Here is a 19,997-nt window from a genome sequence, read left to right as displayed (position 1 = left end):
GAGTCTCACTCTGTAGCCCAAGCTAGAATGCAGTGGCATGATCTCAGCTTATTGCAACCTCTGCCTCCCAGGCTCAAGCGATTCTCCTGTCTCAGCCTCCTGAGTAGCTAGGACTACGGGCGCTCACCACCATGCCCAGCCGATTTTTTTGTGATTTAGTAGAGATGGGGTTTCACCATGTTGTCCAGGGTGGTCTCGAACTCCTGAGCTCAGTCCGTCCACCTGCATCTCCCAAAGTGCTGGGATTACAGGCATGAGCCACCATGCCTGGCCTTATCTCTTTACCCTTTCTATACACACAGTCATTAGTCCCCTTCCTCTCATCCTCCCTTTCTCCCTTCCCCACTTCCCCACTTCCTCTCTTCCTACCTTTCTTTCTTCCCCTCCCCTCTTCTCTTTCTCTCCTCTTTCTCTCTCCTTTTCTTTTTTCTTTTCGAGACAGCCTCACCCTGTTACTAGGCTGGAGTATAGTGATGTGATTGTGGCTCACTGCAGTCTTCTCTCAGGCTCAAGCAGTCTTCCCACATCAGTTTCTCAAGTAGTTAGGACTGCAGGCACATACCACCACGCCTGGCTAAATTTTCATCTTTTGTGGAGACAGGATCTCCCAACAATGTTCAAGCTGATCTCAAACTCCTAGACTCAAGCAGTCCTCCTGCCTCAGCCTCCCAAAGTGCAGAGATTACAGGAATGAGCCACTGTGCCTAGCCATTTTTCTTTTCCTAACCTTTTTGAAAGTAGTCTTCAGATATGATGTCCCACCTCTCCTAAGCATTTTTGTTTGCACCACTATCATCGAATGCACAGAACCCATTCTGATTTCACCAGTTGGCCCAACCATGTCTCTTTTTCTTTCATGATCCATTTTCTGATTTAGGAATTTGCATTTGATGTAGTTGTCATCTCTTTTCAGACCCTTTTAGGGTTTCTCAGTCTTTCTCTTTTATGCCCTTGACAGTTTTCAAGAGTATAAGCCTTACCTTCTAGTAGGATGACCTTCAACCGGGGCTGATCTAAGATTTTCTTATGATTTTACTTAGGTCAAGCATTCTTGGCAGGAATGCACAGAAATGATGCCACATTCTTCTCAGCTGATCATATCAAAAGGATCATATGGGTACCTACTAATTCTCTCTATTTTAAACTTGCCGTCTCCTCTACTTTTTGTTTTTGATTTTTATTTTTTTGAGATAGGGTCTTGCTTTGTTGCCCAGACTAGAGTGCAGTGGTATGATCACTGCTCGCTATAGCCTCGACCTCCTGGGCTTAAGCAATCTCCCACCTCAGCCCCCTAAGTAGTTGGGACTACAGGCATGTGCCACCACACCTGGATAAATTTTTTAATTCTTTAGAGATAGAGTCTCACTACATTGCCCAGGCTCATTTTTCCCTTTGTAATCAATTAGTTTTTCATAGGAATGTATTCTAAGATCATGCCGATATCCTATTCCTCATCAAACCTTCATGTATTAACCATAGCATCTGTTGTGATGTCTGCCTAAATCAGCTACCTCTGTCCTGATTGCAAAATGTCAATTCTTTATTCCCACCGACTGTCCGCAGTTAGCACCCTACCATGTGGAAGAGCTTCCCTTCTTTATTCATATTAGTATGGACTCATGATTTCTCTTTGTTTCAATAGGTTGTAATTCATTACTGTCATTTATTTTGTCGCTCAAATTACCCCTGAGTGGGAGACGCTTCCAGCTGTCACTTCTGTCCCTTAGTAATGTGTCCATCCATCACTCACTGAGCATGTCCTTACTTTCAGGCACAAGGCACTCCAGGCCCAGCTTTTAGTGCTGTAGCCCTGAAATCAGCCATTTTTTAAGTAGCCTGCCTTCTTTTTGATTGAGGACGGCATTCAGAAACCAAGCTTAGGTCATAGAGTGTATTCATTGCTAAACGGGTGTTATTGCATGTAGGTCCTCTCAAAGGACAGATCTAGGAAATGCATATATGATATGTATATGTACAGATATGTATATATACACACAAATGTCCATCCGTAACTATTTCTATATCTGTATATATTATAAAATCATGAGTTTGTATGGATACCTGCAACTCCAATTCAGGGCTTCAGAGTTCTTTCTACCCTTAATCTCTCCATGTTTGTAAAAACATTCTCCCGTCTTGAGAAACTTGGCTCCCATTATCCTTCATATGTTTAACTTATGTCCTCTATCAATTATTTGATCAATGTAACTAATCTCTCAACTAGCCATGCTGGCTGAGTCCTCTGTCTGCTACTAGTAATTTCTCCATCCAATTTCATTGCTGTATAATTGCCTACCATGCTTACTGGCCTATTCCTTGATAAGACTGCCACTCCCTCACCGCCTTGTATTCTTCACCACTGGCCTATACCTTCAAATGCCCCAGCTCACCATAAGGATATGGGGCACCATAGCCTTGTCACTGTGCAGCTTCCTGCTGTCTCAGTCTCAGGCCCCACGTTGGCACCTACTGCATTAGGAAGAGCAGGAAGATGGGACAGAAAGATGCTCTTTCTTGAGCCCTCAAGTGTTATAAGTGAGCACTTAGTCATTGTAATGAGGTGGTTTTTTGGTGTTTTGTTTCCACTTACTGTGTTGTAAACAAGGTCATAAACTATTAAATACTAGTTTAGTTATTATTGAATATGATAATACTTGCTCTTTATCTCCTTTGGCTTTTCCTTCTTTACCAGACATCTAAATATTGGATTTCATAGCTTTCAATCCTATGCCACCTTCTCTGTCTTTATTCTCTCTTAAGTTTGTATCTCCAATTTAGCCTGCATTCTGAAAATTTGGACTCATACCATTAATTGCCTGCTTGACATGACTTCATTGGCTAATGGTTATTTCAAAATTAATATGTCCAAAAGGGCTCCTGTTATTCCTTTCCCCTCTAAATACCTTTTACTGTCATAGATTTTCCTGACTCAATAAATGACACCATCATTTGCCCAGACATTCAAGCCAAAAAACATAAGAGTCATCTTTACCTCCATTCTGTATCTCGTCTCTCCCCACATCCAAATCACCTCTTATCTTATTTCTAAAATGTTTCCAGCTTTTCTTCATCACTGTTGGCACTACTCTAGTCTAATTTATCTTTCATTTGGACTTTTATGCTACCTTCTAACTGGTTCTCTTTTCCTTCTACAATCCCTTCTATTTCTCCTACTATGGTCAGAATAATGTTTTTATAATCATGTTTGTCTCTGTTGCTTAAAAGCCTTCAGTGAGTTCCTGTAGAACTTAAAATGTAAAGTTCTTATTAGCAAATTTTAAAAGGCCTCATGTTATTTGGCACTCTCCTACTCTGCCCCAGCTACACTGACCTTTCTTTTCCTTGAATGTGCCAAACTTGCGCTCAACTTAGGATATTAGACTTCTAATTAGGCATCGAAAACTGACCATTGAGTTCCCTTTCCCTAAGTCTGCTTTTTCTTAGATCTCTACTCTCTTAGAAAGCTGCAGTTGCCAGCCGGGCACGGTGGGGCTCACACCTGTAATCCCAGCACTTTGGGAGGCTGAGGTGGGCAGATCACCTAAAGTCAGGAGTTGGAGACCAACCTGGCCAACATGGTGAAACCCCATCTCTACTAAAAATACCAAAAATCAGCCTGGCATGGTGGCAGGTGCCTGTCACCCTAGTTACTCAGGAAGCTGAGACAAGAGAATTGCTTGAACCCGGGAGGTGGAGTTGCAGTGAGCCAAGATTGGGCCATTGCCCTCCAGCCGGGGCAACAAGAGTGAAACTTAGTCTCAAAAAAAAAAAAAAAAAAAGTTATTTGCAATTACCATCCTCCAAGTTGCTTAGGCCAAAATCCCAGGAGTCATCCTTGATTCCTCTCTTTCTCTTTACTTCATAATCTATATCCAGCCCATCAACAAATCTCATCAGGTTTTCCTGCAAAGATATGTTTTGAATGCAACTGTTTATCAGCTTCTGTGCTATGAAGCTAGTCCCATATGCTATGACTTCTTTCTAGTCAATCTCTTTTTCACAACAGTTGCTTTAGAGCAGTCTACGAAAAGCTCTGTGTGCCTGTGCCTTCAATCTTGGATCCCTGCAGTGCACCCTCTACAGAGTGGACAGAGCCATTTTTTGAAAGTGTTACATCAGTGGCATCTCACCCTTGTGTTCCAAACATGCCAGTAGATTTTTTTTTTTTTTTTTCAGATGTTTTGCTCTTGTTGCCCAGGCTGGAGTGCAATGGTGGTCTCGCCTCTCTGCAACCTCCGCCTCCTGGGTTCAGGTGTTTCTCCTGCCTCAGCCTCCCAAGTGGCTGGGATTTCAGGGACCTGCCACCATGCCTGGCTAATTTTTGTATTTTTAGTACAGACGGGGGTTTCACCATGTTGGTCAGACTGGTCTCAAACTTTTGACCTCAGGTGATCCGCCCACCTCAGCCTCCAAAAGTGCTGGGATTATGAGCATGAGCCACCACACCTGGCCCAATTTTTACAGCTAAAATTAAACACCCAACTCCTTTAACATGGCCTACAAGGTGACACATGATCTCCAACCTTTCTCTTTCAATTTTTTTCTATGCTTCAACCACATGGGCCATCTTTCTTTCCTCGAGTATGTTCCCATTTTAAGGCTTTAGCAATTACTGTCTCTTCTGCTTGTATTGTTTCCCCCCAGATCTTTGCATGACTACATCTTTCTTGTCATTTAGATCTCTAATCAAACATCACTTCTCAGAAATGTCTTCCCTACTATCCTAGCTGGAGAAGTACACACCACACTTCTCTTTCTATCACATTATTCTATTTATTTTCTTTATTTTTGTTTTCAATTTCAATTTTAAATTTTATATATTTTATTTTTAAATTATTATTACTATTTTTTTTGATACAGGGTCTCACTCTGTCATCCATCCTGGAGTGCAGGGCGCTATCTCAGCTCACTGCCACCTCCACCTTCTGGGTTCAAACAATTCTTGGGTCTCAGCCTCGCAAGTAGCTGGGACCACAGGTGCACACCACCACACCCAAATTAAATTTATTTTATTTTGAAACAGGGTCTCATTCAGTTACCCAGGCTGAAGTGCAGTGGCATGATAATAACTCACTGCAGGCCTACCCACCCACTTCAGCCTGCCGAATAGCTGAGACAATAGGCACGTGTCAGTACGCCTAATTTTTTTTTTTTTTTTTTTTTTTTAGTAGAAATGGTATCTTGCTGCATTACACAGGCTGGTCTCAAACTTGGGCTCAAATGGTTCCCCCACCATGGCCTTCCAAAGTACTAGGATTACAGGTGTGAGCCACTACCTCAGGCCTATTTAATCTCCTTTATAGCACTTAGCAGTGTCAGCAATTACTTATTTTGCGTTTTTACCCATCACTAATGTTTTACATATCATGTGTTTCATTTTTATAAAATTGTTTATTTTTCTCTTCTTAAAATGTAAGTTACTTGAATTATTACAGTTATTTTGTCTCCTTATATCATCTGTCTCCAAGGTCTAGAACAGTGGCATACAGAATAGAATCTGTACTATGGATGACCAATAAATCTTTGATCACTGACAAAGACTTGATACCAAAATGTGCCCATTTTATATTGGGGCAAAATATTTTATACACACCCACATATATTATATACATAATGCATATTTTAATATAAATACTTATATACAGACTCATTCTCTGCTGATACTGTAGCTAGAGTAACAAAACAGTTTATCTTTGAAATGAAATGTCTTAGTAGATTGGGGACTAAAATGAAGAAAAATTTTACCAGCTTTGGGTTGAATTTGTATAGATATTTAAGATATTTGAAATTAGTAGGCACTCAGATTTGAAGATAATGTCTTATATTTTCCTTTAACCAAAGGTACTGGTAAATCAATAAATGTATCAGGTAAACTTAGTAAATATGAAATACTTTTAGCTTTTATTTAGTTAGTTATCTAGATATTAGCTTACTTAGTTAAGGTTGCATTTTATAGAACAAATATTCAGATTTATAAGCAGTTAAATAACTTTGACATGAGAAAAAGGATATACATATCCCAAACATGTTTTCCAGTGGACAGATGTTCATGGTGTCAGAAATAAAGTTCCTCACCCTTTATTCCATCATAGCTTGATACATAGAAGACGGCTTTCTTCTTATGCCAGTCCTGTGCTATGGAAAGCGACATCCAATAAATTATTGAACTTTGTCCACAGCATTCTGTTAAGTGCTGTAGAGAACCCAAAGATGATTAAAATACTGGGGTGTATTTTCTACTTATAATTTTAGAACTTATGCCTTTAAAGAGAGTGATTTGGTTCAAGGTTAGTCAACTTCTTGATTTTTATAGTCCTTGAATACCCTGTTTTCCGAAATTGGCTTCACCTGAAGATCAGCCAGTATGGGTTGTTTTTATTCATTTAAACCAACAACTATTCTTTTTTTCTTTTCCTTCATCTGTACCATCAATTTTTTAGTTTTCAGTGTTCCAGCAAGAACAACGTCATGCCTCAACTGGACCTGACTGACATTGTTAGCATCATTTTCAGTATAAGCTTCCTCCAGGCTAGAACTGCAGCAGCCAGCCCAGATGATGAGGGGGTGGGGGAAACCAGGGTGGGAGTGCAGCTAAACTGGATTGAGGCATTTTCCCCTGGAGCTAAGACATTCAATCACAAGAGAAAATTGTTATTTATTAAATATTTAATGGCAACTATGGGGTTTAGATGCTAGTAATTTCTATTAAAATTTTCTTTTCCTTTGATAGAGTCGTTCTAATAAAGAAGATCCAGAACAGCTGAGATTAAAGCAAAAAGCCAAAGAGGTAAGACTTTCAAGTTACCATGCTTGTCTTTGTGTTTAAGGGAAGGTTGGCAGCTCTCTCCTGGCAATTAGGTCAGGGTTTATTTTGCTGTTGCATACCATTTGCAGAAGCCTTGGGGAAGGACAGGAACTGCTAAAGGCAAGGGCAGTACTTCAAATGAGGTCAATGAGTTATGTGCTGTCTTTTTAAAATTTATTTTCAAGGCTTAGGCCTGTCTCGAAATGGCTCTTTGTAAACTACAGCAATATACTTGGAGGAATATAATGTGAGATTTAAAAAAAAGAAACTTTTGAGATTTAGCATCTGGGACTGTACAATAGGCTACATTTTTCCAGGGTAATTGTTCGTTTTGTAAATCTGATACTGCTTATAATTCTTTGGCTGGGAGGCGGTACTGGGATTTAGTTTTAAATGGAAAATGCCTCTGGCTTTTAATTTTCTGGGCCCAGCAGTTTTCTGTTCTGGAATGGAGCCCTTGTTTCACACAGTTCATGTTTAGCTGCAGGGGTTTTAGTTTATAGCTTAGACTGGTTAAGCTTTTACTCCCAGAGGCCTCTGCATAGCAACTGTAGAAATCAACAAATAAGTTCATTTATGTCTGCAGCCTCCTCTCAGTAGCTGACTTTTTACATTTCCCAATATCCATTTCCTGACTTTTCTAGCCCCAGAGAAAAAAGCTCCACTAATTGGAGCTTATTTTAATTGAGCCTTAATATTGGATCTCACTGGAGTTGCCCCCAGAGCTGCTGAGAACAGAATGAAATGAAAGTACCTAAGGTTGAAGATGCAGTGTATGTATGGGTGTGTGTGTGAAATTTTTCACTTGACCTACAGATTCTTTTCCCTCCTGAATAAATCATCAAGCCTGTTCACATTTCTGATTAAGGATCTGACAGCAGACGATAATAAAGACAATTGAGGTGTGAGACGTGTGATATGGAGCTGAAGAAATTGGTTTCTATAGTTACTTCGCTGATTTCATGCAATTTTTAAGGATCTTTGTGCTAAATAACAGTGATTTTCTGAGCAACCTTTTCCCTTAACTGTGCCTCTTGAACTATGAAATTTGTTATTGCTCAACATTGTTGCAGTTGGCTCCTAGGTGCAGCAGCAGCAGGTTATTTATGAATGTTTTAAAGGCTCTTATTGTTTGGATTAATGTAGGAATTGAGGCAAAACAACTGGAAATCTAGTAAGATTCTTACAATCAGTGTGGTGTGTTTTCATTAACATAGAGAAGGAAAATACATGAACTTTAGATGGAATTTCAGAATTGGGACAGAGAGCGTTGGAAAGGGAGAACACTTTAAAAAGTTGAAAGCAGAAATATTTTATTTTCAGCAACAAAATATTCCTCATACTAATATCTTTCCAGTGGAAAATGTATCTAGAAATATGAGAACTGTACCTATAATCTTTTAAGCAAACCTGGCATGAGGATAGATTATTTAGGGATGGGCAACCTACTGTTGCTCTGAATCATGGGTATCCCACCTTGTTTTAATTAAGGACTGACTAGATGCTTATCTTCTAATTGCATTCCCTTTTTGGAAAATATGCAACAGAAAGCTTACCCTTTTAACCTTACCCTGCCTGTCCTCCTTCATAAACCTTCATGAGCATCTGAATCTTAGATTAATTTTTCCTTCAGCTTTGTATGAGATGTTTTTGTTTTTGTTTGCATTTTATTTTAGTATGTTGTTTAATAATTTCCTAAGGGATGAATAGGTGGACAACATTTTTCAAAGAAAACTGTGGGAGGAAATGTACCCCCCCACCAAAAGAAAAGCCTCTTTTAATGAGAACAGGTGGTAGCAAACCTGTGTTTTTCTCTCCCTTTGCACCTCCATTTATTTCTTTTTCCAAGCAAGGATAAAGGAACTCAATATAATTTCTTTCCGAAATATTTTCCAAGTTTTCTAGTTGCTTCCTATCATAAATCCTCTTTGATCAAAAAAAGGAATCAAATACATTGGCCCCTTTCTAAGAACAGAGCTGCTCTGTATTGCAAATGTTTGGTGAAATTCTAATATTGTCATTTTTTTGTCATCCTCCTGCCCCTTCTAAGGGGTTCTAGTTCAGAATCAAGCATGCAGTGACAGTGTATTTTGTTTGATTGCATAAATATTGCCCATATCTTAATATAGAGTTGGACTGTTTGCTTATATGGTAATTTGTGAGGTTAGCATTTGGGATGCACTAATCACCATCATGCTGGTATAAACTATGATGCTTTGGTTTGTGAATTTTTGGTATTTGGCTGTCTGAGCAGTTTTCTTTGTTCATTTGTGAAATTTTTTTTAGCATAGATGCCTTATGCGTACTTGTTTTAGAACTGATTTGTTTTCCCTTTTGAGGTAACTACCTACCTACCTACCAGGCTTGTCATAGGAAAGAATAAAAGATTACTGGCTGTCTTATAAATGCAGATCTTCAAAGAACTCTTTAAAGAAGCTGTAGGCTTTATTTATGCTGAGAAATGTTTCAGCAGTGGTGTTTTTCATGTGAATATTAAATCAATCTGAATCCCCTTCATTCACAATCTTAATCCATATTTGCTTTCAACTGTTAAGGGCTAGAATTTTTAGGCCAGGCGTGGTGGCTCACACCTGTAATCCTAGCACTTTGGGAGGCTGAGGTGGGTGGATTATCTGAGCTTAGGAGTTCAAGACTAGCCTGGGCAACATGGTGAAATCCCATCTCTACTAAAAATACAAAAACTTAGCTGGGCATGATGGTGCACACCTGTAATCCCAGTTACTCAGGAGCCTGAGACACAAGAATTGCTTGACTCTGGGAGGCAGAGGTTGCAGTGAGCCGATATGGCACCACTGAACTCCAGCCTGGGCGATAGAGTGAGACTCTGTCTCAAAAAAAAAAAAAACTAAAATTTTTTTTTTCTTTTGAGACAGAGTTTCGCTCTTGTGCTCAGGCTGGAGTTCAATGGCGCGATCCACAATTGCAACCCCCACCTCCCGGGTTCAAGCAATTCTCCTGCTTCAGCCTTACAAGTAGCTGGGATTACAGGCATGTGCCACCATGCCCAGCTAATTTTGTATTTTTAATAGAGACAGGGTTTCTCCATGTTGGTCAGGCTGGTCTTGAACTCCCAACCTCAGGTGACCTGCCCACCTCAGCCTCCCAAAGTGCTGGGATTACAGGGGTGAGCCACTGCACCCAGATCATTTCTCCTATAGTTTTTCTTAATAAAGTTTTAGAGGCTGTTCATCTTTGCATTCCAGATGTAAGGGCAAATTGTGTTAAAATGGACAAGTTTTTATAAAAGTGTCAAATAATTACTTTTCATTCCTCCTATCAACTTTTTTCAATTTTGTCATTCTCTTTTGGCACTTAAAAACAGACTGCCTTTGGGTTGGCCATTAGCCTACTCTGACTCCATTGAGGAAGTTTCTGCTGCATAGTGCTCTTATTGACCTAACAGGTTATCTGTGTATTTGAAAACCAGATGATATGTCTGTGGATATTCCTGTAATTCAGATGTTTTATTTTCAACTTAGGGCTGTCTTCTTTCCCTTTCTCTGTTGCCTAAAAAAACATTATAAGCATCCTCTCTCTTTTTCTCGCGATTATAACTTTATATTTTCAGTACTAGCCCTTTCAAATTCTGAAATTTTTAGAATTCTTCTAGATACTTTTCCTAAAATATAAGTCCTGGGATTCTTGCATTTAACCATCTCTTTGTGAACTTTTTTTTTTTTTGAGAAGGGTCTCGCTCTGTCACCTTTGCTAGAGTGCAGTGCTGTGGTCTCAGCTCACTGCAGCTTTGACCTCCTGGACTCAAGCAGTCCTCCTACCTCAGCCTACCAAGTACTGTAGCTGGGACCACTGGTACATGCCACAACACCCAGCTAATTTTTAAATTTTTTTGTAGAGGTGGGGTCTTCCAGTGTTGCCCACGCTAATCTTGATTTTGTGGCCTAAAGAGATCCTTCTGTCTCAGTCTCCATAAGTTCTGGGATTACAGATGTGAGCCACTGTGCCCTGCTGAAAATTTTATTATAAATAGATTACTAATTGCCAAACTCTAACTTCAGACAAGCAGGCATATTTTTGTTTAATGCAGCTGTAAACGTGTATGAAATGTGTGTTGTATGTCCTAGATTAAAATCTAGCCCTCACTATTTTCTTAGCCCATCATCCAGAATTTTGTAGAGCTGGCTGTCTGACTTTGCAGTTCAAACATTTTGATTTAATCGTTATATATTTTGTGACCCTTACTTCCTTTTGGATTTCTTCCTTCTCCTTTGGGAAATGTGTGAGTTCAGTGCATCTGTGCAGAGGGTGAGACAAAGAATTCATTTACTTTCCTTTTAACAATTCCTAGCATTCCACTTTGATTTGTTATCGGATGGTGGGGGACAAAAAAGGAATTCAAGACCTGTTGTATGTTTGCTTCACAGTGCAACCTGTAGGAACTAGGCAAAAGAATAAATACTAAATGATTAAAATGCAAACCAGATTAGAAACCATGTGTCCTGAAGTTTTGGGGATTTTTGTTTATAGAAAATAATAGGTAATAAAAACTCAGTTTTTACAAGAAATAAAATACTGAATCATAAGGCTCATTACAGATTACAAAATATTTAGGTATGAGAACTGCACGGTATATTTTTAAAATGAAATTTGAAAATATATGACGTCAATGAAAGGTGATAGTTAAGACAAACTATTAAATTAAATCAATTTGTATTTAAGCTTCATGCAAGTTCTATATGGCCAAAACTCATGGAATACTGGACAGGAACAAATGAACAAATGAAATCTGTCATTAACAGTACATTCTAGCAATCAAATTAATATAGCAAGGGAAGACATTCTTAAAAGACAGGTTATAAAGAGCTTGTATATGACAGCAGAGAAACAGATTGTACGATTTCAAAGCATTGATAGTCTAGGACAGTGGTTCTCAAACTTTGGCATGCATAAAATCATCTGGAGAGCTTGTTAAACTACAGATTGCTAGGTCCCACAACCAGAGTTTATAATACTGTAGCACATCTAGGGTAGGACCTGAAAATGGGATTTCTAATAAATTACCAGATGTTGTTGCTATTGCTGCTGCTGCTCTGCAGATCACACTGAGAACCATTGGTCTAGGATGAGAAAGAAGCAGGGCTTTGAAATGCATCCCTTTTATTTCCCCACTAACTAAATGGTCAAAGTACTGTGATTTGGGAACCTGAGATTTGGCCTCTTGAACAATCATAGTACATTTGTCATCCAATTATCTTTCTGTAGGTTCTCCTGGAACCATGAAAGCTCCACTAGGTTTCCTTCATGGATATTTTTACAAGATAACTTTAATGGTAGTATTTCTTTACTGGTATACCTTAAATGGAAAAGAAAATATTAGAGATTCACAAGAAGATTGCATGCATACTTAATTTTGATGTGTAGGATCTGTGTGTTTTGAGAGACTTTTCTCTTAGTAGAAAAATGCCTATTTAAAAAAATATAGCATTGAACTGGAAGTAAAGTGTCTTGGATTCTAGATTCAGCCTGCCATTATCAAATGCTTGCTTTGGGGAAAGTTACTTTAATTCTTTGAACTTACCTCTGTTTCCTTGTATTTAAAATGAATTCAATGATACCTGTTCTGCTTATAATACAAGATTGTCATAATTTAGGGGAAGGTGAGGCACAAAAGAAAAAATCAGTAGCTTAAAAACATTAACTGTAGTAACATTTAAGATAGATATTATCATGCTCTTAGATTTAGATTTGAGAGACCATGAATATGTTATTTCTTTCCTTCCAGAGGACTGGAAAGAAAATGAGAAGATAAAAGAGTGTAAGGGTGATAACTGGAAAAAAAAAAAAAAAAAAATGATTGTAATATAGAATAACTGTTGCACATTTATATTTTACACAGTTTATAAATCAAATGGTATTGCTTTCAGTTAAAGAGTGCTGTCTAATTGAGATTATGAGGAGTATAACATTTTTTGAGGAAGGTAGGGATGGATGAGTAGGGTTGATCAGCAAGGCACCAGAGTTTACATATCAAATTCCAGGAATCTCAGATGTTCTGGACAGTGTCTTGGTATCATAATAACTTGCCTTAGTGGTTGGGAGGAAAAATCAGATTCTAAACCATTTGATTTGGTGGGATGACTGCCTAATAATTGTATTTAGGGCTTAAAAAAAGATCTTATATTTCTGCTGTGGTATCCTTGAAGTTTAGATAAGGTAGAATGGTGATTTTTTAAAAAAAATTGTGACTTGGCCAGGCATGGTGGCTCATGCCTATAATCCCAGCACTTGGGGAGTTGAAGGTGGGCCAATCATGAGGTTAAGAGATCTAGACCATCCCGGCCAACATGGTAAAACTGCATCTCTACTAAAAATACAAAAATTAGCTGGGCATGGTGGTGCACACCTGTAGTCCCAGCTACTTGGGAGGGTGAGGCAGGAGAATCGCTTCAATCCAGAGGCAGAGGTTGCAGTGAGCCAAGATTATGCCTCTACCCTAAAGCCTGGCAACAGAGTGAGACTCTGACTCAAAAAAGGAAAAGAAATAAAAACTCACATCTTGTTTTTTAGGTTCCTTTGGCTCAAGATTCAGCTGTTATGGTTTAGTAGTTTTTATTATTTTTTTTCTGTTTGCTTTGTTTATTTTAGGATTTAACTTTGCATTCCCTGGTAAACTTGATCTTTTTAGTAATGATTCAGATGTAATTATAAGCATTGTTAAGAATTTTAGAGTTAGATCCATGAAATTTTCCAAAGTATATCTAATTTAATTTAAATTTTTACTATTTAAAACATTTCCATTGTTTGGTGTTAGGGTTTTATTGTTACCTTTATGTCTACTTAACTTTCATTGTGAAATCAACAGGATGTTATTCTTAGTTCTTTGTATTCTGGGTTCAAAACCTGGTGTGATAAACTTTGTTTCTCTTATTTCTTTTGATTTTTTCAATCATTCCTATTTGGTGTTATGATTGTTTTCATTGCTACCTAAGCGTGAGAAAGAAACATATTTTTTGATTTCCCATATTGTCTGTGTCATAACTATCTGGATAAATTTGGTTCTTTCTGTTAAATGAGCCCCTTTTCCTGTCCTTGCTGTTAGCTAATATGAAACGTGGTTTATTCATTCTTCAGCTAGCACCTCTGGTTCTGCTTAATCTTTTGGTTTCTGTTTTCAATAATTTTTAGTTTTCCTTTTATTTTTGAAAATTATGTGCTTAGCATCAAGAAGTACCTCTATTGAACTTTACCTTTGAGTACTTGTGTGATCTTCAAGGTAATCTCTTAATGTTTTTCTGGGTCTTGATTAAAGGCTGTACCACCATGAGTTGTACTTACAAATCAGGAGATGAGTACTGAACACCAGGAATACAATAATCTTCAATTACTGTTGCTTAGTTGCCCTGTAGGGCACTATCTTGAATTTTAGAGACTTCTACTTCCTATCAGAGAGACTGTGAAAAGAGAAATGAAGGCTTTTTTCTGCCTTTTCCATTAGCCATAAAGGCAATAGTAAGCATATTCTTAAAAGATAACCTGCCAAACCTGTTTGGTCTCTTTGGAACAAGGTGTCTGTTGCTGGTGTTGGTGAGCAAGCAAGCTTACATTTTATTAAACAAAGACTAGTTGGGATATTATATAATAGAAACCAATTGTCAGAATTCTGGCTAAACTATCTTTAAAAAGTTCCAGTTAAAACACTTCATATTTTCTCTCCCACTGAATATAACTATAAAATCTGGACAGAATGCATGGAGCAGCTATTTGAGGACACTGAAAGGTAAATAGTAAACAGATTGGAGAAGAAGATAAGAATTCAAATATTACTTGAACTGGTGGTGAGGTTGCTGTCCTCCATTCCCTACCCCCATTTTTCCCACTGCTTAATTCTGGAACTGGATACAATCACAGAAGTGTGTGGAAAAGTTGGCCAAAGCGCCAGCTTTCTGGCCAGAAGGAGCTCCAGAGAACTAGAAATTACTGAGAAGATGACAGAGAGGGAGGAGCTCAGGAAAGCAACCCCATGTGATTGTGTTAAACTCCTAGACCTGCTCCTGAACTACACGTTTGTCATATATGGATCTTATTCTAATGAACATACCAAAGCCTTTGAGAACTGGATCAACAAACCACCACCAGGTCCCAGATTGACCACTGGGGGATGCACATGTGGGGCAGATCCAATTAGCATTGTGAAAGCTTTGAAAACTGAGCTGATGTTGTAGCCACAGACCACAGAAGTCACATTGGAATCTGTGGCTTGAACCTGTGTTGACTGCATGCTAAAAACAAAGGTATTAACATTCTCTGAAGGATTTCTAGAATACCCAGGGTTTCATAACGTAAAACAGTTGACATAGGTTTGAACTGTACAGGTCCATTATATATGGATTTTTTACAACCACTTGTGGATGGAAAATACACTGTTTGCAGGATGCGAAACCCACATATGTGGGGGGCTGACTTTTCATATACACGAATTCTGAAGGGCCAACTGAGAACTGAATATACGTGGATTTTGGTGTACTTTGGCATCCTAGAATCAATCCCCCGTGTATACCAAGGGACAACTGTATTCAAAATATTCAGGATACAATCCAAAATTACTTGACATGAAGAACCAGGAATATCTCAACTCCTATGGGAAGAGACAATCAACAGATACCAGTCCCAAGATAACATAAATGTTGGAATTATCTGACAAAGTTTACTATAAAAAATGCTCCAAGAAGCAATTATAAACACTCTTGAAATGATTGGAAAAGTAGAAACTTCCAGCAAAGGGCCAGAAAATAAAATGGAAATTTAGGAACTGAAAATGACAATAACCAAAATAAAACACATTCAGCTGAATGAGCTGAATAGCAGGATAAAATGATAGGAAAGAGTCAGTTATCCCAGTCAGTAAACCCAGGTTCAACTCACATTATAGTCAATCTCTGAAAACTATATAGATGTAGAAAATAAAAATCTTGAAAATAACCAGAGAAAAGGACACATGTCAATAGAAGAACAATAATTGCAATCACTAGATTTCTCATTAGAAAGCAAATAGATGGCATCCCATCTGAATTTGAGCAACTAAAAAAAGAAAAAAAAAAAAGGAAAAAGAGAAAGCAAATAGAAAAACTGTTTTGTCTTAAAGGAAAAAAAACCTGTGAAGGTCAGAAGAAAGTGGCAAAACATTTTTAAAAGGAACTGTCAACCTAGAATCCTTTACCTCATGAAAATACCCTGCTGGAATGAAGGTGAAATAAAGACATTTTCTGGTAAAGAAAAAGGAAGAAAATTCATTTCCAACGAAGTTGCTATAAGAGAATTAGGGAATTATTCAGAATGAAGTCAGATAACACCAAAGGGAAACTGAACTTCAGGAATGTAGAAATGGAAAATATAATAGGCTCTTCTGCTTTTGAATTAAAGTATGTTTAATTGAAAGCAGATTTGAGGACTGACATTGGCAAGATGGCTGATTGGAGAAGCCAGGTGCTTGTCTCTTCCACAGAAAAGGACCAAGGCAATGAATAAACAGATAGGATTTGACTAGAATGTCAAAGAGAGTGCCACAGTGCAGCGGGGGAATGGAGACACACACACCTGTGATGATTAGAAGTCCAGGAGGGCAGCAGGAGGGTACCTCGCATCTGCAGTCCTGTCTTTCCCACCTGGATTGGATCTGGAGTCAAGAGAGACTTCCCATTGCAGGGAAAAGGCAATCAGAATATCCCAGCCAGCCCCCATTGCCACCACAAACATGTACAGTCCTTACTACAGGAGAATCCCTCAGTCCTCAAAAGCTCTGAGCTCAGCTTAGACAGCTACCACAAATTCACACAGCTGCATTGCCCCCAGTTAGGAACACTAAGGTGCGCACTGCCAAGCTCCACCCCTGTGAGTCAATCCGCTGCACCACAGCACCATTTTGAGAACAGAGCCACTTCTGGAGTGTGCCCATCTCAAGGAGTCAGTAGGCACTGCACCTCTCCAGCACTGGGGCTCCATCCACCTTCATTCCACCAAGTCCACACTTGTGGCTGAATGCCAGAACCCCAGCAGCATGGAGTCTGGGCCCAGGATTGGCTGTGATGGTCCTGCATAGAAGAGAAGCCAACTCCTGCCGCCTTCACTTCCAGCTAGAAGAATAGTCTGGCAGTCCTACCCATGGTGAACCTGTTCTTGAGCTGGCCAAACTGCTGCATGCCTGCCCCTTAGTGGGAGAGGCCTTCAAGCCTCTGAGCAGCTGACAGACTTTTGCACCAATGTTGTGGCTACATGCCTGTGCTCAGGGCCTGAGAAACAACGCTGCAATGTCCTACCTTCCGCAGATAAGCTGCTGGTCTGCCCAATAGCCCTGTGACCACAATCAAGGTCTGAAAAGCAGCTCCACTGGCAGCCAGACTCCAAGGCCCCCTGAACAACTGTGAGCCCACATTTTGGGCCTGAGAGACTGAGCCATCCTAGCAGACATGCCTTCAGGCCAGTCAGGCAGCTGTGTGCCTGTGTTTTGGGCAACAGGCTGCTCCTTGCAGACATGTCCTTGGGCTGGCTGAGCAACCATGTGTATGGCCTCCTGGCCAGAATAAGAGCCCTGTAGCCCAAATCCAAGTCCCAAGTTGGCGGACCCACCATGTGTGTGTATATGCCTCTGACCTGAGAAACAGCGCAGTAAGTCCACACCCAGCAAAACTGCACCACCTCCACCACAAACTCAGCCCAGGCCACTGAGACATTTGCATATGTCACTAGTATGGATTACAGCTGAAGAAACTACACTACTGTGTCCACCTAGAACTCAACAAACTGGTACCCCAACACCCATTCATGTAAGTAAATCTTTCTCTGTGAAACCTGCTCCATAAAATTGGAAGAGGGACTTTTCTACCACATGAATGGAAATCGATGTAGGGATACATCAAACATGAAAAACCACACATAAACATCAATGGAAAGGAACACAGTAATTTTCCAGTAACAGAGGCTAATCAAGAAGTATATAAGATGCCAGAAAAAGAATTCAGAACAATAATCTTAAGTAAGCTCAGTGAGATATGGAATACTGATAGACAATCAGTGAAATCAGGAAAACAATTCAGAACTTGAATGGATAAATTTTTATTTTTATTTATCGCTTTTTGAGACGGAGTCTTGTTGTGTCACCCAGACTGGAGTGCAGAGGCGTGATCTCGGCTTACCGCTGCCTCCTGGGTTCAAGCAATTCCCTGCCTCAGCCTCCCAAGTAGCTGGGATTACAGGTGCCTGCCACCACACCTGGCCAATTTTTGTATTTTTAGTAGAGATGGGGTTTCACCATGTTGGGTAGGCTGGTCTTGAACTCCTGACCTTGTGATCCACCTGCCTAGGCCTCCCAGAGTGCTGGGATTACAGCATGAGTCACGGCACCCAGCTTTTATTTATCTGTTTTAGAGACAAGGTTTTACTTACTCTGTCACTCAGGCTAGAGTGAAGTGTCTTGAGCGTAGCTCACTGTAACTTTGAAGTTCTGGGTTCAAGCCATCCTCCCACCTCAGCCTCCTGAGTATCTGAGACTAGAGGCATGTGCCACCATGCCCAGGGAAGTCAATGAGAAATTTAATAAAGAGATAGATATCATAATAAAGAACCAAACAGAAATCCTACAGCTGTAGAATTCAATGAATGAAATAAAAAATACAATTGAGACCTTCAACAATCACTATACCAAGCAGAAGAAAGAATTTTTGAACTTGAAGAGGTTGAAGCAACACAGGCAGACCAAAAAAAAAGAATGAAGAATTATGGGAATTCACAAATTAAAAAATTCTTATTAGATTAACAGTGGATTTCTCAGCAGAAACTATACAAGCCTGGAGAGAATGGGATAATATATTCAAAGTACTGGAAAGGAAACTTAAAAAAAAGCCAGCCAACAATATTATACCCAGCAAAACTATGCTTCAGAAATGAGGGAGAAATAAAATGTCTCACAAACAATCAAAAAAATAAGAGAATTCATCGTCATTAGGCTGGCCTTACAAGAAATACTCAAGTGAGTTTTACATCTGAAAGTGAAAAAATGATAACTACCATCATGAAAGGATGTGAAGCTATAAAATTCACTGGTAGAACCAATACACAAAAGAGAAATAGAAGGGAATCAAACCTTATCACTTCAGAAAATGACCCACCTATAAAAATAAACAATAACAGATGAAGAAAGGTACAATGGATATACAAAACCACCAGAAAACAATCAATAAAATGACAGCAGTATGTCCTCACTTATCAGTAATAATCATTTGTGTAAACAAATGTAGTGACTGGGAAATTTTTTCTTCTGCAGTCATACCTCACTAGGTACTAGTCCATCCATACTGGAGAGACACTTTACAAATGTAATAAGTGTGTCAGTGCCTTTAGTGAGCATTCAGACATTACTAAATATCAGGAAATCCATAGGGGTGAGAAAAATCTTACAAATATAATAAAAGTGGTAAGTCCTTGTCTTGGCAATCAAACTTCACCAGACGTCAGATAATGCATATTGAAGAGAAACAAACTGCAATGAATGTGGTAAGATCATCAGTCAAAATTTACACCGTGCACGACATCAGAGAACTTAACCAACATCAGAGAAACTTTCCAAATGTGATGAGTGTGGCAAATCCATAATCATTTGTTCAAGCATTAATCTACCTCAGAGCGGCCATACTAAAGAGAAATCCCATAACTGTAATATATGTGGCAGTGGCTTCTTCCAGACCTCAAAACTCTCTAGGCATTGATATACATGTCTTTGAAGCAACCAAATATACAATGTATATGCTAAGAACTTGACCCAAGGATCAAACTGTTTAATAACAAAGGATTTTATTAAAAATAAATTCAACTTAATTTTAGATTCAGGGGTACACGTACAGGTTTGTAATATGATTATATTGCATGATGCTGAAGTTTGGGGTACAGTTGATTCCAGCTCCCAGGTGGTGAGCGTAGTACCTAGTAGTTAGTTTTTCAGTACTTTTTTTCCTGTCCCTTCTTTCCCCTTCCAAAAGTCCCCAGTGTCTATTATTGCCATCTCAAAGGATTCCGATTGACTACAAATGCAGTAAGTGCATACAGCTTTTTGTTAAAAAAAAAAAAAAAAAAAAAAAAAAAAATTAAGAGTTTTTCTTTAAAATAAAAAAATAGCAAAAAAAAAAAAAAAAAAGAAAACCCCAGTTAAAAAATCGGCTAAAAA

The 19,997-nt window shown here is 39.0% G+C and overlaps 1 protein-coding gene across 4 annotated transcripts in view; it reads left to right on the top strand.

Annotated features, from left to right (window-relative positions):
- TAF4B (TATA-box binding protein associated factor 4b) overlaps positions 1–19,997 on the top strand; it is a 159,935-nt gene that overhangs the window by 103,699 nt on the left and 36,239 nt on the right. For all 4 annotated transcript variants that reach the window (XM_032293146.1, XM_032293145.1, XM_032293143.1 and 1 more), the window contains one exon: positions 6,731–6,787. In XM_032293146.1, the coding sequence (XP_032149037.1) occupies positions 6,731–6,787 (57 nt within the window). The remainder of the gene's footprint in view (positions 1–6,730; positions 6,788–19,997) is intronic.

The sequence above is a fragment of the Sapajus apella genome, unplaced genomic scaffold (genome assembly GCF_009761245.1).
Source record: "Sapajus apella isolate SASKATOON/1434 unplaced genomic scaffold, GSC_monkey_1.0 scaffold29, whole genome shotgun sequence".
Taxonomy (NCBI): Eukaryota; Metazoa; Chordata; class Mammalia; order Primates; family Cebidae; genus Sapajus; species Sapajus apella.
This window is presented reverse-complemented; position numbering and strand designations above follow the sequence as displayed.